Here is a 16,900-nt window from a genome sequence, read left to right on the forward strand (position 1 = left end):
TATAATGCATAATATAAATGTATATACATGTAAATATTTTCAAAATATATACTGAATGTGTGTGTATATATACATAATAAATGCAGTACAAACACACACATTATGTAAACAAAAACTTTTATTTTGGATGCAATTAATCGCGATTAATCGTTTGACAGCACTAATTTTAAAAGTATGCACTGTGTAACTTTTTCTGTCTTCAAAATGTGCAAAATGTATATAATGAGCGAGTATATCATGAATTCATCTTCCAAACTGCGTTTTTGTCTTATTCCGAATCACTATGGTACACTTATAATAAGTACTTATATTTGGACGTTCACAGTCCCTGACTCCCAGCGCTCGAGTAATGGATTTCTCTGCCTTGGGATCGTTACTGTTGTCTGTATTGATCAGAACATTAAAATGAGAACATTAGTAAGTGAATTTGAAATTGAATGCCTTTAGCAAACATAGCATACACTCTACAAAAAGGGGTACAAAATTGTCACTGGCGTGGTACCTTTTCAAAAGGTAGAAATATGTACCAATAAGTAATATGTACACTAATATATATATAAATATAAAATATAATGCATAATATAAATGTATATACATGTAAATATTTTCAAAATATATACTGAATGTGTGTGTATATATACATAATAAATGCAGTACAAACACACACATTATGTAAACAAAAACTTTTATTTTGGATGCAATTAATCGCGATTAATCGTTTGACAGCACTAATTTTAAAAGTATATTAAAGCAGCACTGTGTAACTTTTTCTGTCTTCAAAATGTGCAAAATGTATATAATGAGCGAGTATATCATGAATTCATCTTCCAAACCGCGTTTTTTCTCTTAGTCCGAATCACCACGGTACACTTATAATAAGTACTTTTATTTGGACTATTGTAGCCTGGTCGGGTCGTCACCGCTGCGGAGTAACACATACCTGCGTGAATCGCCATAGACATAAACTTAGAGAAGTAGCTCCGGTTGGAATGTTCTTCCGCGGGATGTGTGCAGTTCTGTTTATTAACCGCTAGAGCGCCAAAAGTTACATAGTGCTGCTTTAAGGTTCTAAAATATACATTTAGGGTACTTATATGTGTGCAAATACATATCTTTTGAAAGGGTACGGTTTTTGCACTTTTTTTTTCTTATTTGAAAGCGTTGGCTGAAGAAATCATTTAGTCAAAAATGAAAATTCCATCATCATTGACTAAACCATGTGTTGTTTTAAACCCATATGACATTTTCCCTCCATGGAGACATTTTGAAGAATGTCTATAATGCTCTTTTACAAACAATATGCCAACCAAATGGTGACCAGCCAGTGTCAAGCTCCAAAAATGACAAAAAGCATAATTAAAGTGGTCTTCTGAAGGCATATTGAGTTGTTATACACTGAAAATGGTCTCAAATTTCATTCATATTTGCGTATATTCATATATGGCACATCAAAATGGGTCACACAAGATTTGATGTCAATGGTGCCATATTGTAACTGGTTCTCACGTGTCACATAAGCGATCATAGCACACCAAATTTGAATATGCACACATTCGAATAAGTACATTTGAGTTAGATTTGAGAAGTGAATACATTTGACTTTTCACTGAACATCAGTGTAAAGGTATCATATAATACAATGCACAAACTTTTTTTTTTTGTCATTTTTGTTGCCCCTGGTCACCATTCACTTTTTCTATGTAAGAGAACAGGGTGAACTTCCTGTCTAACACCTCCTTTTTGTGTTTGACAAATGAAAGTTATAAAGGTTTGGAACGACATAAGGGTGAAAAAAAAAAGATGACAGATTTCTCATTTTATGGTGAAGTGTTCCTTTTTAAACAGATTTTTTAAAAATAAACCGGAGCAGCACATGCAATTTTAACTTCCTCATTTATAAGGTAGGCACTTTTTCTCTAAGAGATTAACTGAGAAAAGCCTCTGATGTGGAAAAGTTATTTCACTTCCCCTTCAGTTTAGTATGAAATCTATGTGTCATTAATTGTAAGCGTAAATGCTTGGATCATTTCTCTATATGAAGACTAGCAGGCATTTCAGCAGGCTTGTACAGTAGTAAAAGATCATTTCAAGAAGTCACAACTGTAGTTCATGTATTGGACACACATGTTATATTTCAAAAATGCATTAACCTACACCTTTCCAGAACACAGTACTCTTATCCATACTATGCTCATGTCAGCACATTTGACTAATACAGAAATTTTAATATCCGGGTTACGTTAGTACTGGTGACAACCCTATATTAGCATTTTGGCTGTTTGTTTGTTCTCTGCCATGGTGAAGCACAAACTACCAGCTTCCAGTCAAATGATAATGTGGTTACATAACATTCTACACACAGAAAAGTGTTAGAATCACACTGTTAAATAATAGCTTACATGTGTTGAGTTTTGCCAGTGTTGCTGTTATTAAGATTTTCCCGTAGCTGAAGTAGTAGAGCATTGTGCTAGCAACGCCAAGGTCATGGGTTTAATTCCCAAGGAATGAACACATACAGTATATCTTGAATGCAATGTAAATTGCTCTGGTTAAAGTTGTCTGTCAAAGGTATAGCCTTCAAATGAATAGTTATTTTTTAGGATTTGTTAGATATGCCATGTGTTCTTTGCATATTTATCCTCTGTTTATAGATCATCTCTATGTAGCATCCTCTCCTGTAGCTAAAAGTAACGTGTGCTGCTAGCAATGCAAAGATTATGGGTTTGTTCACAGGAAATGCATGAACTTATAAAATGTATATTTTGAATGCGACAGAATTTGAATGACAAATGCTTCTGTGTATGTGTCCAGTATCTTAAATGGTTGTGCATGATGTTAGCAATGCAGAAGTCATTTGTTTGATTCTCAGGTAATGCATGAACTGTATATTGAATGCATAAGTTTCTTTGGGCTTTCATTTACATTTATGCATTTAATATCCAGTGTATATCATCCCTACCTTCAATATGTTCTTTTTCACCTACAAACATGAAAGCACCAATGTCGTGATTCTTCAGTTGATTTGAACTGCTCTGTGAACAGAAACCAATTTTCACATGCTGCTTATAATGACTCACCTGACGTAGTGGTGGTTAACGTCTCTGATTGGTGGCCTGCTGGAGTCAAATTTGTCCATTGAGGTGGGGGGATCTCTTGGCTAGAGGTTCCCCTTTCCTCTTTCACTCTAATTTCTGTCCTCAAATCCATTCCTGTTCCACTGCCTTCGTCTGTATACATGGCTGCTCCTCCATAAAGACTGTTTCTCTGTCTCTGTAGTTCTTGTTCCCTCTTCTTAGCCTCCTTAATGTCCAGCTCCACCTGAGACTGCAGACTCATAGAAGAGCGGAGCTTGAAGAAAGGGTTCTCTTTCACTATTCTCAAATCTTCATTTTCAATCCCTTCTAAATTCGGACTTTGTCTTGCTCTGACAGGCTCATCAGAAGAAGCCCTCACACCCGCTGAATTCATCTCTTTCACAGATCCTCCATCTGTCCATGAGGTTGTCTTATAACCTCCGTTTGGTCCTCCCACAGTTGTGGGAATAGCGTTGGACTCTATGATGATTATCTGGCCCTTGATTCCCTCAGATAGACCAGGTCCTCGAGCAGCAGGCGGGTTGCCATTGGTGCCTCCATAATGGGCCGTAGCTGGTGGGGTGGGAGAATTTTGTGAGAATTGCATTAAGCGTTGTTTAACATCAGCAACAGAATCAACTTCCTGTATTCCAGCGGCAGTCTCTGCGGTGAAGTTTGAGGCAGATCTGGTTGCCACTGATTCCTTCGGCTCTTGGAATGACTCAAAAAGCTGCTTTTTTTCTTGAAGCTGTACCTCTGTTCCCTTGTCGTAGAACCCAGGTAGTCGGCCCAGTTCAACCAGAACCTTCTCCCTCTCTGTCTCTGCGCTGATTTCCTTCTGCATCTTCTTTCCAGCAAACTGCCGGTCTTTGCCGTGGCTTGGGTTGGGTCTTATCTGGGGGTCCTGGGATAGAATAGGTCTTCTCAATGGAATTTCCACAAACTCATTAGTCCTGTCAGTTGTGTCGCACAGTCCTCGAGAACGCCGTAGACTCTGCTCTCTCTTCATGGTCAAACGGATCTCTCTCTCAATGGGAGTTTCGTTTGGTGGAGATTCAGAGGGCTGAGGAGCTTCATTATCATGGCCCTCCAAGACATCTGTTGTGCTGTTGGGGGAGAAGTCTGCTGATACGCCACTATCACTCTGGCTGTCATCAAAATGATCCACCTGCATTCTGTTTACTTTCCCTTCTCCCAAATGAGACTTTGTGTTTGACTGGGACTCTGCTCTCTGTCCGTTGTTTTCCTGTTCCTGTCTTTGATCTTTAACTTCCCCCTGCTGCTTTCCTCCGGTCCCACCTGTTTCTGTGAAACACACTGTTTGCTTTCGCTCTTCACCGGTTTCACCACCCTCTCTCTCCTCCCTTTTACTGTTCCTCCTCCCCTGTGGCATTATCAATGGCTCTTTTACTTCGGTAGAGATACAGGCAGAGTTAGCTTGCTCTGGATTGGTTGGCTCACCTGCAACTGTTTCTAGGGGCGGATCAGCACCACACACCTGTTGTACTACCTCATTCTCATTCAGACTGCTTGGGTTGTTTACCTCAAGCTCCCCTTGCTGGATGTTCTCGGCATTAACCACAGGATCAGTTGTGGATTCACTTTGGGTGCTTGATGAATGTTCGGTCTCAGAGAGAAGATATTGTGAAGAGCTCCTGGAATACGTCAGGTTTGATGGTTCATCACAACGACTGTCCCGTCTCACCCACTGATCCCTGGTGGTGGCAAAGTCCACAGGTTTGCAGTCTATATTTTGCTCTACACTGTTTTCTGATAAGAACACAATTGAGTCAGAGTCACCATGTGATTCAAGCTCATGTCCCTCTTCATTGGCCACATTTTGTATCTGTGGTGAGCCTTTGTCTACCGGTGTCATGGTAACAGGTTCCTCACCCTCAGTATCATGCACAGATGTCTGAGCATGTTCCCTGGTTTCAGTGTTTTCCTTCACCTCATCCTGAATCTCAATGGCCTGACACTCATTCCTCTCTGGTTGGATATCTTCTTCCAGACCTGGCACTTGAGGCCACTCCTGATCACCATTCGGATCATTTTCAACTGTACTGTTCAAGTCTTCCATTGTTGTCTCAATGACTCCATCTGCTGGTGAGGAGATGGGATGATTGTGAGGTTGAGGAGAGAAACTGCTGTCCGGTGTTTTTGTTTTTTCTAACCCACTAATAGCTTCTTTGTCCTTCTTTTTCATGTCTTGCATGGCTGTTTCCCTATCATCAGTGAAGTGAAATTTTCCTTCTTCACTACTGCATTCATCCTGGGATTCAGATTTCTGAGGGCAAGTCACAGAGTCTGTTTCCATTTTGCAGTAGATCTGTATGAAATAAATGGCAAAATGTGTTATACAATAACAGAATGACAAGCCAGAAACTGGCTTCCTTTATTTGATTGAATTGGTATTCAACAAAGTTGTATTTTTCTTCCCAGACATGCCTTACTGATTTTCTCACCCGTTCTTCATTTTTATGGCATAGAGGTGAGACCCATGAAGGCCTTTTCTTTGTAAGGGAAACACTTACAGTTTTTTTTTTTTTGCTGATTTAGGAATCTATAATCAGCTTATGTTTCAATCCCAGCAGCTCTGGAAGGCTAATACTAAATTGAGTTATAGTGTGACTGTATGGAACCTTTTTCACCGTTGCAGTCTTGTTGCTGTTGGGTTTTTGTTTCACAATTCTTTGACCTAGATTTCTTAATCAAATTCATTAGGTAATTTATTCTTTAACGCCCATACCTCAGATTAGTGTCTTTTCACATTAAGATAGATCACCTTAAAATCGGTCACCTGAAACAATTATTTATAATATTTATTTTCATTTTATTAAATTGTTTTCTTTGCATCAGTCTACAGACAAGGCATTTTTTTCTGTAACTGTTATCTCGTTTTGCGATCCATACTGTTTTTTTTTTTTTTTTCATATTGGCACATGTGACTTAGAATGATTAACAAAATTATTAAAGTTAGAAGAATATTAAACAGTGTGCAGGGTCAGGAGTGGAACTTTTTCCACCTTCACAGTCAATGAAGTTTCTTTCTATTCTTTACAAAGTAAAAGTTTAACCAGGTCTTCTGAGAATCATATTTACTTAAATACAAAATCAGATCTCCATGTAAGTCAGGTAATACAAGTATATATAATATACAGTATATATATATATATATATATATATATACATTTTATTTATTTATTTATTTTTGACAATGAGTTGATCATGATCAATAATATTTGGACACTGTATTGTATTTTCCACTGGACTTAAAAGAAACACAAGGACTTAGAGGTGTGTCATAGCATAATGCTTATTACATAAGGAGCAGTTTAATACAGTTTAATCAGATTATATTAGATTACATTAGTGACAAAACAACATGGAAAGTCTGATTCAGGAATAATACAGCAATAATAGTGAGGTATTCTTAGTGTCCTTATGAATTATAAAACACCCACAAAATATATAATAAAGGTTTTGAATGAACTTCAAAAGGATGGAAAAGATTGTTGTGAAAATGTAAATATTAAGTACGTAAACAAAACCTAGTTGCACAAATCTATTTTTAGCTACAGCATACGGAAAACTGCTGTCAGCATTCATAAATCACAAGACACCTACTTTATGAATAGCTGTCACAAAATGTGGATAAGTACGTTTCTTGCACTTAATGTGCTTCTAAGTCAAATTTGTAATGTGGAGGGTGGTAAATTAAATAATCCTGCAATATCCTATTGATGAACCCAAACTGAAATTCCTTACATTGTAACACATATATACTACTGAATTAAAGAGCTACATCTTTTACATGACCCATTCTTATACATAAAATAAGACGAAAAAGGAAAATAGGCCTACCAGCCGATGAGATGAAGGAAAGGATGGAAGGTCAGCTGAAAGACAGAAAGAACTGAAATCGTCTCCCTGATACACCAAGAAGTTTTGAAATCTGCCCTTTCTTTCCCTGGTTTCCTTCTCTCTTAAACTCTCTCTCAGTACCTCCACCCCCTGCTTAGTAATCAAGGTTAAAACGTGTGCAGTTCATTTCTCTCCTACTTCCACACTGCACTAAAGCTGTTGAGTAAACCACAGCCTTGCATCACTAATCCAAACAGCTCTCAAAGCTCTCATGACTGAAGCCAGGGTTTGAACAGGGGATCTCTTTATGAATAACTTGCAGATTCAACCACAATACTGCAAGATCTACATGTAGCCATAATACTTTTAATACAATAGTGCATTAGATATCATGAACTAACAATGAACAATAATTTTACAGCATTTATTAAGGTTAATGTTAATTTTTACATATATACAGTGGGTACGGAAAGTATTCAGACCCCCTTAAATTTTTCACTCTTTGTTATATTGCAGCCATTTGCTAAAATTATTTAAGTTAATTTTTTTTCCTCATTAATGTACACACAGCACCCCATATTGACAGAAAAACACAGAATTGTTGACGAATACATTTGAATTAACATTAGTTAATGTATTATGCATGAACAGGAGTTAACAATGAATGGTAGCATATTTAAGCATAATTACCTTTTTAATTAAACGGATTAATAAATGCAGTATCAGTTCATGATACTGAATGCATTAACTCGTGTTGAAAAATTGAAAACATTGTAAAGTGCAATGTAGCAGGATTAAAGTTAAATATTTAAATATAAATATGCAAAAGGTTCAAGCTATTAAATATTCAAACAATCAGCACTGCAACACTGAATATACAGTATTCTTTTTCATGTTTCATGATAAAAGGACTGTTGCCATTGATTTTTAAAGGCATTACTATTTGATTCTCTTTTATGCATTTATATATAACTTACAAAAGAATACTGTTTTATCTTTACATTGACAGCATATATATCCTCATTATACCTCCTCAACTATTTCTTGTTTTAATCTATTATAAGTAAAAAAAAAACAGCCTTTGATTAAATTTCATCGGTTTAGTTTATTAATCCTGCAGCTCTTCCTATGTAAACTTTCTATACAAAATCCGCACTGCTTCTCATTCAGCTCTTTATTTAAACTGTACAAACAGGCACTCAGTTAAGACACTGAGAATCTACATCAAACTTTCAATGAAAAAAAAATTGTTCATGAATTCAACTGAAAACTTTGAATATTGATTATTGGTATGAAACTTGAATCGCTGTCACACACAATTTAAACAGAGTTAATGAAAGACAACAGGAGCAGTCCTTATAGAAATGTCAGTTGGAGAATGAACCTAAAATTGCTAATATTGATAAAGCGGTTTATGCCATTTACTGGTCAAAAGTATATCAAGTATTGTTCACATTAAAGGGATAGTTCACCAAAAATAAATTGAATTCTGTCATTTACTCACCCCATTTTGCTTTTATATATATATTTGTCATAAAAAGTTGTTTTTGACCCTATTGAAACACTATTCAAAATATCTTGTGTGTTCTGCAGAAGAAAAACTTTCTTTGCAACAACACGAAACATAACTTTTCCATTTTGGGTGAACTATGCCGTTAAGGTCTAAAAACACTTCCATCGAGCAGTTGAAGGCACCGTAACAATAAAAGCAATCAAACTGAAACTCACATCAAAAATAAAAAATCTCTGTAGATGTTACAGCATGTATAAAATCACAGGTAACCATTCCGTCTCTTTGCTGTCTCTTTGTTTTGATGCATAAACAAGGCACACAAATGGTTTATAATAGAGAATGTCACAACTATTGTAGGATGAGAATTAATTACCCGCGTGGGTTCATTCCCACAGTACTGAGAAAAACAAAATATTTTTATATGGTAGTGTTAAAACCGTCAAGGCCTCTGTGGGTCGGCAGCCAACGCTCTAGAGTCGCCAGACATAAAAACAGGATCATAATCAGACACCAGAGGCTGGGACTGCAACCAATGGTGACACATCAACAACAACATCCACTTTTCCAGTCCTTTCCTGCAAGGCAATGTGCTTTTCAAATCATCTTCTTACACAGAAAAGAGTTATGGGAATTCAATACAGTGAAGGCAATGCAAGTCTTAAAGGCTTCAGTTCATAATAAACACTTTGTGCTTTGATGCCACCGCAAAGCAGCAAGTTTACTGTAGATGTGAACCGCCGAAGATCAAAATATGAATGTCATGAAATAGAAACTCTATATTCAGAGTAACAGACGAGATGAAAATGAATGGAGAATAAAAAAAATCACAGTCAGACGTCAACAGATTGTTCACATGATCGAACAGCATTGGCAGGCTTTTTGTTTTGGTGCACTTGCGTCCTCTGCTCGATTTGGGGCGCTGGTTTCCAGCTGAGCCGCTGCTTTGGAGAGGAGCAGAGGCTCTTGTTCAGCACGCTGTTTCTCGGTTTCTGCCTTGGTGTTGGACTCCGCCGTCTCTCCGGCGCCATCCAGTGGAACCTCCTGAAATTGGCTGAGCGAGATGCGCATGGCAGGCGTGACCTCCTCGTCTTTTGGGGTTTGTGACTCTGTTGTGTTTGCTTCGACTTTCGGTCTGATTTTTGGAGATGGTTGTGTTGTGGAATACATTGGAACATGGGATGCCTCAATAGCGCCATCTACTGTCACATTCTGGGGTTGCATATCAGTCGAATCTTTCTCCTCTTCCTCAAGATCTTGAAGATCTTTTGTCTCGCCTTCCACTGCTACATCTGTAACTATCTCAGCAGGAGGATCTTCAATCACTTCTGTCTGCTCTGGTTCAGCAGAAGCTTCCGGATGGTTCTCCGTCTCTTCCTCAGCACCATTTTCTTCGGCGTTTCCGGATGTGTCTTCATTTGTAGCCTCTGTAGTAGGTTCTTGAGCAGTTTCGTCATCCTCCTCTGGGATTTCTTCCCCTTCGTCTGTGATGATGATTCTTTCTGCTCGAATAATTGCTCCGCCGTCATCATCCTCATCCACCCTCTGCCCGAGCTCCACCTCCTTGAAGCCAAGGAAGGTCATAGTTACACCACCAGCAGCACCTAGTCCTTCAGCAGGGTGGCTGTTGAAGCCGTTAGCAGAAGCATGTTCTTCCTCTCCTGGAGTATTGTGTGATGTTTCTCCTTCCACATTTCCGTTAAGAGCAGCTGTTTCTGTTGTAACATCACTGAGCATTCCTGCTTCTTCCACCTCGTGATTTTCAGCATGCACAGAATCATCTGCAACAAAAACCAACAGTATGAATTTAAAATCAGTTTTGATATTCATAGATGATGGGAATAGTTACTGAGTTTTAAGACTTTGATTGGCGAGGCAATGCTTTAATTCTATAATTAATAGAATATTTAAGGTTTTTCATAAATATGAAACTAATAAGGCAAAGAAGGTAAAGCAGACAGAGAAAAAAAGAGAGACAAGAAAAAAAGAGTACAAGTAGGAGAATCTGTTGAAGTGTTGTGAGTTGTTGCTATGTGGTCGCTAAGCTGTTCTGATTGTTTTTTGGCACATTGCTGTTGCTAGATTGTCCTGGGTGTTTTTTAGGGTGTTGCTAGGTGGTTACTAGAGTGTTTACTGGTCATTACTTTATCAGTACATATTACATACTTCAGTAAAAATCTATGGGATTTTCTTCACTGATAAGTTTGATCATTTAAGGCCAATTCACACTGCACCAGCAGATGCAGAGTCTGAGAAGTGACTTACTGTAATCTGATGACTGACGCCGTTGTTCTGCATATGTTGGTGCAGATACCAAAGTTCAAAAGAGAGAACAGTATATAATAACTGATATTTTATACCTTTCTCTTCTTCTTTTCCGTTCTCCACGATAGGTCCATTAGGGGCCGTCTCAGCAATTGCTGTTTGATTAAAAACATTTATGATTGATATTAGTTCAATATCATACTGTTTTTCTGTTATTTTTGAAAACATTTTTCATTGCACAATATTATAATCTGTTTAGACTGTAGATTAAAAAAATTAACTAATTAAGCCTAAAAGAGACTGGTAACACTTTACAAAACGTTTCAGTTCGGTAACATAAATAAATATAAATATTATCATAAATACTAATGTTTTTGAAAGAAGAAGTCATGCTCACCAAGGCTGTTTATTAAAAAAAAAAAACACACAAAAAATCTTTTTAAATAAATATATTTATAAATAAATAAATAAAATACATTTAAAATAAATAGATTTGAATATATTTTAAAATGTAATTCCTTCCCGTGATGGCAAAGCTGACTCCTCCTCATCCTTCAGAAATCATTCTAAAATGTTGATTTGCCACTCAAGAAAAATTCTCATTATTATCTATGTTGAAAACCGTTGTGCTGCTTAATATTTTTGTGGAAACAGTGATTCTTTTCCTTTTCAGGATAATTTGATGTATACAAATTTCAAAATGTATTTATTTTACAGCACTGATTTGAATTACAATTTTTTAAATAACAAAATACATCCAGAAAAAAAATTTATGAACCCTAATATTTAAACGGTTGTATACATATTATTTAATAATAAGAAATATTATTATTAAATTGATTATTGTTAATTCATCAACTTATTAATTCATCAATGTTAATGTATAACTCCAGAAATGTTACATTAAAATTAACCTAGATCAATAAATGCTGTAAAGGTATTGTTCATTGTTAGTTAATGATCTCTAATGCATCAGCTCATGTTGTCAATCTGAACCTTATTGTAAACTCTCACCAACTGAATTAACCAGGAATTAATTTAACACAGATTCACAACTATTGTTTTGTCAAGGATTATACTCTTTTGTTTAAGCAATAATCAAGTCTGGAATGCAGACAAGCCTGATGCTGTGTAACTGAAACAGACAGGCAGATGGTTAGCCTGGACACAGAGAGAGGACAGGTGGCACACACTCACCTGCTCCCACTGGCTCCACCACGACCTCTCCCTATTGGATGAACAACAGAGAAAAGGTCAACAGTCATCCTTAGAGAGGACACATCACACTCTTTAGCTCTTTAAACCATCTCATTCTGCTGCTTAATATTTAATTCAAGGCCATGGAACATTTATGGGTGGAAGAGCTCGTCTCTGATCAGCCTCCATTCTAGACTTGAGAAGTTTCCTTTCTAAGTGCATTAACATGCACACCAATATCCCAACCGTCTCCCAAATACTGCAGCACTCTGCTTACAATGTGATTTAGAGAGAAACCATGAAACATTTATTAAAGGTATACTCACAATTTTTCCTCATTAAAAAGTTTTACACGCAATGAAAATAATATTTATTATATACTTATAAAAGCGGTTTTATTTATGTCGCTTCATGTTCAGGTCACATGACCAGTTGAGTACGACTCACTTTAAGTATAGGAAACATTTGCTCATGGAATGAATTAATCATGGCTGATGGCAAATAGAAGCTGACATACATAAAAGTTACCCATTTAATTAATTCAATGAATATTAATACCATATTCAGAACATTAAATAATAATTGTATTATGTAATAGTTTTGACATTAACTGAAAATTACAAAAGACTCGTTTCAGGTCTGTAGTGTTTGTGTCAGATTTGTGTGATTATACACTAAAAAATGCTGGGTTAAAAATAACCCAGCGCTGGGTTAAAAAGGGACAAACTCAGCTATTGGGTTGTTTTGACTCAAAACAACCCAACAGTTGGGTCAAAACAACCCAATAGCTGGGTTTGTCCCTTTTTAACCCAGCACTGGGTTATATTTAACCCAGCATTTTTTAGAGTGTAGTAATATGCTTGCTAATATTTTGTGTCTCAGAGATATAAAACTGAATTAATGTACACACTGTTGCAGTTCACTGCTGCCAATTGTAAATTGACCCCAAACAGAAACAATAGAGGAAACTATTTAAATAATCTGATGGGAAAATCTTGAAATGTACTGTTGTTATTTTTACACTTTAGTCACTTGACTCCAAACTTAAAGTCAGTAAAGTCAATCTAAACAGAACACGAGCGTTCACGTCAGTTCCTGTGTGTCTGTATTGGTGAAGTATGAATATACATCAGTTAGGTTCATGTGCCAGTTTGAGGTAATTGCTTTTGAACTTAATTTGTCTTGAGGAAACACATACAATATTATAAGACCAAGACCCAGCTTAAAAGAATAATTCACACAAAAATGTAAATTTGCTGAAAATTGACACCCTCAGGTCATACGAGATGGAGAAACAAACTCATCTACATCTTGGATGGCCTGAGGGTAAGTCAATTTTCAGCAAAATAATTTTCATTTCATGTTCATATTCTGGTGAACTATTACTTTAATTAGAATAAATTCAATTCTATAATATAAGCTATAGTCTTAAAGCAGCTCATCATAGGAACTCTAATTCAACAGCCTTCAGTGTGTGTTTTTATATTATTGTAAATATCATAAATCATCTAATTCATGTGATGCTTTCCTTGTTTAACTGCTAATACTTTCTTTCACTCACTCTGATTGGATAATTAGGGGTGATCTTTCATCTTTCATCAACTTTAGTAAAAAAAATGGCTGTGTTAATTTACTAACAGACAGACACTTCAGCTTTTATTGCCACAAGGTGGAGTCACGCCAACACTATATGTTACATATTCAGTATTCAATGCAGACAGTATTTAATGAATGCAAAATAGTAAACACAAAAAACACAGATTTGATACTGCATGACCTTTCTTTGAGTCATCATAACTCCCCCCCCCAAAGCAATTACATGTTCATATTCTGGTGAACTATTACTTTAATTAGAATAAATTCAATTCTATAATATAAGCTATAGTCTTAAAGGAGCTCATCATAGGAACTCTAATTCAACAGCCTTCAGTGTGTGTTTTTAAAGTCAAAATGTGTTTACTTGCGGTTCAGCTGACCTCCATACAAGGCTGTTTGCAGAGATGGGCATAAATACATGAAAATCTATTTAAAATAAAAATACAAAATACTGTGTGGAAAAATTTATTTAAATACAGATACAGTATTTTGAAAATACACAAAATACATGTGAAATTGGCCATCCAATGTAGGCATTCCTATAGGCTGAAATCTATCTGGACCTATTCTAAATGCAAAAAAAAAAAAAAACATTTAGATATGTACAACTGTTCAGAAACTTTTCCATTGAATTGTTTCATGACCTTTCTTTGAGTCATCATAACTCCCCCCCCCAAAGCAATTACATGTTCATATTCTGGTGAACTATTACTTTAATTAGAATAAATTCAATTCTATAATATAAGCTATAGTCTTAAAGGAGCTCATCATAGGAACTCTAATTCAACAGCCTTCAGTGTGTGTTTTTAAAGTCAAAATGTGTTTACTTGCGGTTCAGCTGACCTCCATACAAGGCTGTTTGCAGAGATGGGCATAAATACATGAAAATCTATTTAAAATAAAAATACAAAATACTGTGTGGAAAAATTTATTTAAATACAGATACAGTATTTTGAAAATACACAAAATACATGTGAAATTGGCCATCCAATGTAGGCATTCCTATAGGCTGAAATCTATCTGGACCTATTCTAAATGCAAAAAAAAAAAAAACATTTAGATATGTACAACTGCTCAGAAACTTTTCCATTGAATTGTTTCACTTTCCATTTTACATACCGCTTCTCTTCCCCTGCTCTGTAGGAAATACAAAACTAAAATTTATTTTTTATTTATTTTTTTATTTTTATTTTGGTGAACAATAAAACCAAAAGCTACTTCCTCTCACCGCTGTTTTCTGATGGTTTAGAGAACAATTACTCTGAGTTGCCCGACTGTCGTTTCACAGAATTATACAAAGGTGAGCAAGTGTAAAAAATGTCAAGCAAGTGTCAAAAAAGCTGCGTCCGTTTAGGGAGGAGTGCGCGCAGTCAGCAGGTTTGCGGTGTAGAGGCAAGCGAAAGTATAAACAGGGCTTCAACTGCACAAACTGCTTCCACTACGAGAGAAAGCGGCAGCTGTGCGGTGATTCCACCGCTTTTCGAGTCCCGTGTGAAAGGGCCTTTAAAGGGTTAGTTCACCCAAAAATGAAAATTAGCCCATAAATTACTCACCCTCAAGTCATCCTAGTACTAACCCGTTAAGCCAAAAGTGTGGGCCTACTTGTCGGAATTCCACTCCTTGATCGCGCGCGCAAAAAAACTGTGCGAGTGTAAATTTGAATTTTTCTTTTGTGTCATACTGTATTTACACATACAGCACATCACACTCTATTACTCAACCATTCGTCCATGCTTCTTTTTCCACTCCAATGTTTTCCCACTAAAAGTTGCACATATATTTGTTTACCCCGATTGGCCTTTTTCTGTGTAAATGATTTAGAAAAAGTTCAATCAATTCACACTTGATTTAACTATACACACTTTCTATCATTGCCACGATATGTATTGTCATATCACCCAGCCCTAACATACAGTAATGCTTTAAACACATTTGACAAGCTAGATGATAAAAAAAACAACCGATTAACTATCAAAACTGATTGGCTGACGCTATTTTTTTCCCTTGTTGGTGCTCTTTTATTCTTTCATGTTAACTGAAGGCAAATGGTGCACTATTTTAACTTTAATCAACATGAAAAATTGACCATGACATCCTCACCTCATCTAATTCCAGAAAAGTCCCTCACCCAATGCTGAATGAAGCTGTACAGCTGCACCTCACATGCATGAATGTTGGGGTTGAGGGGAGGGGAGGTGTCTGAACTAGTTGAAGCACAAAATCAGCACCCTGATAAAGAAGTCGACTGGCACATTGACTTTTTCCAAAGGCTTTAAAATACAAAATAGTATCTAGTAATATAGTATCTGACATACTGCCCATCCCTGGCTGTTTGTTGTTATGGTAACAAGTATAAAAAACAGCCCTGACTTGCTGCTACTTATTAAATTGCTCATAATAATTTCAGAGAGTTGTGCATCTTATAGTAAACTGTGAATATGAAGCATTCATTCCGTGATCCTTCAGAAATCATTCTAATATTCTGATTTGGTGCTCGAGAAACATTTCATATCAGAGTTGTGCTGCATAATATGTTTTTGTGGAAACGTGATACATTTTCTTTGAGAACAGCATTTATTGGAAGAACAATTTTGTAACATTATAAATGTCTTTACTGTCTCTTTTGATCAATTAAATACATGCCTGTTGTATAGAATTACCAATTTAAAAAAATATCTTATTGACCCCAAACTTTTGAACACATTTTCAAAAATGATTTAGGAGGTGAAAGCTCTGACACAAGCAGACGTGTGACGTGTTCAGCATTCAGACATGGTGTCTCACCTTATGTTGTGTCTGAGCGTCTGTGCCAGTTTGATTGGAACCGTCTTCAATGAGTTTCTTCAATTTGGATTCTTCCTCTGCCAACTGCTCAGACGTCACCTGTAATCTAAAGCACATACACGCATGTCACGTTTTATAAGGTGGGGAACCTACCATTGGCTTATGTTTTTCTTTAAGAAAACCAATAATACTTTGTTTGAGACATATTTTGAATTTTTACGCATGACATTTCCTATTAGAAATAGTTTTATTTCTGGGAAGAGCAAAGTAGTGTTGGTGAAAAAAGTAAGCAATAATATTAACTTACTACATTTTCCAGTATCATTCCAGCAGTATAGAAAAAACAATACAACGTTTTTTATTTGTTTATTGTCCACTCTATCATATGAAGTCTTCAGTGTCTTATTAGGTTTGTCCAATTGGCATTAATCTGTGCTTTATAAGTACTAATAAACCGCCAATATGCTATTAATATGCATTCTAATAAGCAACTAGTGAGAATTGGTCCATAAAGTGTTACCATGCTTTTTAGTAGCAACACACACATAATGTTATCTTATGTTTCAGACTATGTTTTATATATATATATATATATATATATATATATATA

At 36.1% G+C, this 16,900-nt stretch overlaps 2 protein-coding genes across 2 annotated transcripts in view; both read right to left on the minus strand.

The window, feature by feature from the left end:
- Positions 1-3,041: 3,041 nt before the first annotated feature.
- LOC107551914 (uncharacterized) lies at positions 3,042-7,186 on the minus strand. Its single transcript, XM_016233694.1, has 2 exons — positions 6,939-7,186; positions 3,042-5,403 (listed from the first exon to the last, which is right to left on the minus strand). The coding sequence occupies exon 2, from the start codon at positions 5,389-5,391 to the stop codon at positions 3,064-3,066; it is 2,328 nt and encodes a 775-aa protein (XP_016089180.1). The 5' UTR covers positions 5,392-5,403; positions 6,939-7,186; the 3' UTR covers positions 3,042-3,063.
- Positions 7,187-8,489: 1,303 nt separating this feature from the next.
- The window catches only part of LOC107551918 (acidic leucine-rich nuclear phosphoprotein 32-related protein-like), a 15,279-nt gene continuing 6,868 nt past the window's right edge, over positions 8,490-16,900 (minus strand). Inside the window, exons 3-6 of the mRNA XM_016233698.1 lie at positions 16,291-16,396; positions 11,911-11,941; positions 10,809-10,868; positions 8,490-10,229 (exon numbers count right to left, since the gene is read on the minus strand). Of these exons, the coding sequence (XP_016089184.1) occupies positions 9,301-10,229; positions 10,809-10,868; positions 11,911-11,941; positions 16,291-16,396 (1,126 nt within the window). The 3' untranslated portion in view covers positions 8,490-9,300. The remainder of the gene's footprint in view (positions 10,230-10,808; positions 10,869-11,910; positions 11,942-16,290; positions 16,397-16,900) is intronic.

Source organism: Sinocyclocheilus grahami, unplaced genomic scaffold, assembly GCF_001515645.1.
Source record: "Sinocyclocheilus grahami isolate Dianchi unplaced genomic scaffold, SAMN03320097.WGS_v1.1 scaffold437.1, whole genome shotgun sequence".
Taxonomy (NCBI): Eukaryota; Metazoa; Chordata; class Actinopteri; order Cypriniformes; family Cyprinidae; genus Sinocyclocheilus; species Sinocyclocheilus grahami.

Bases quoted from the DNA above. Each gene is read 5' to 3' on its own strand.
- LOC107551914 (XM_016233694.1), bottom strand. From the start codon at position 5,391: ATGGAAACAGACTCTGTGACTTGCCCTCAGAAATCTGAATCCCAGGAT.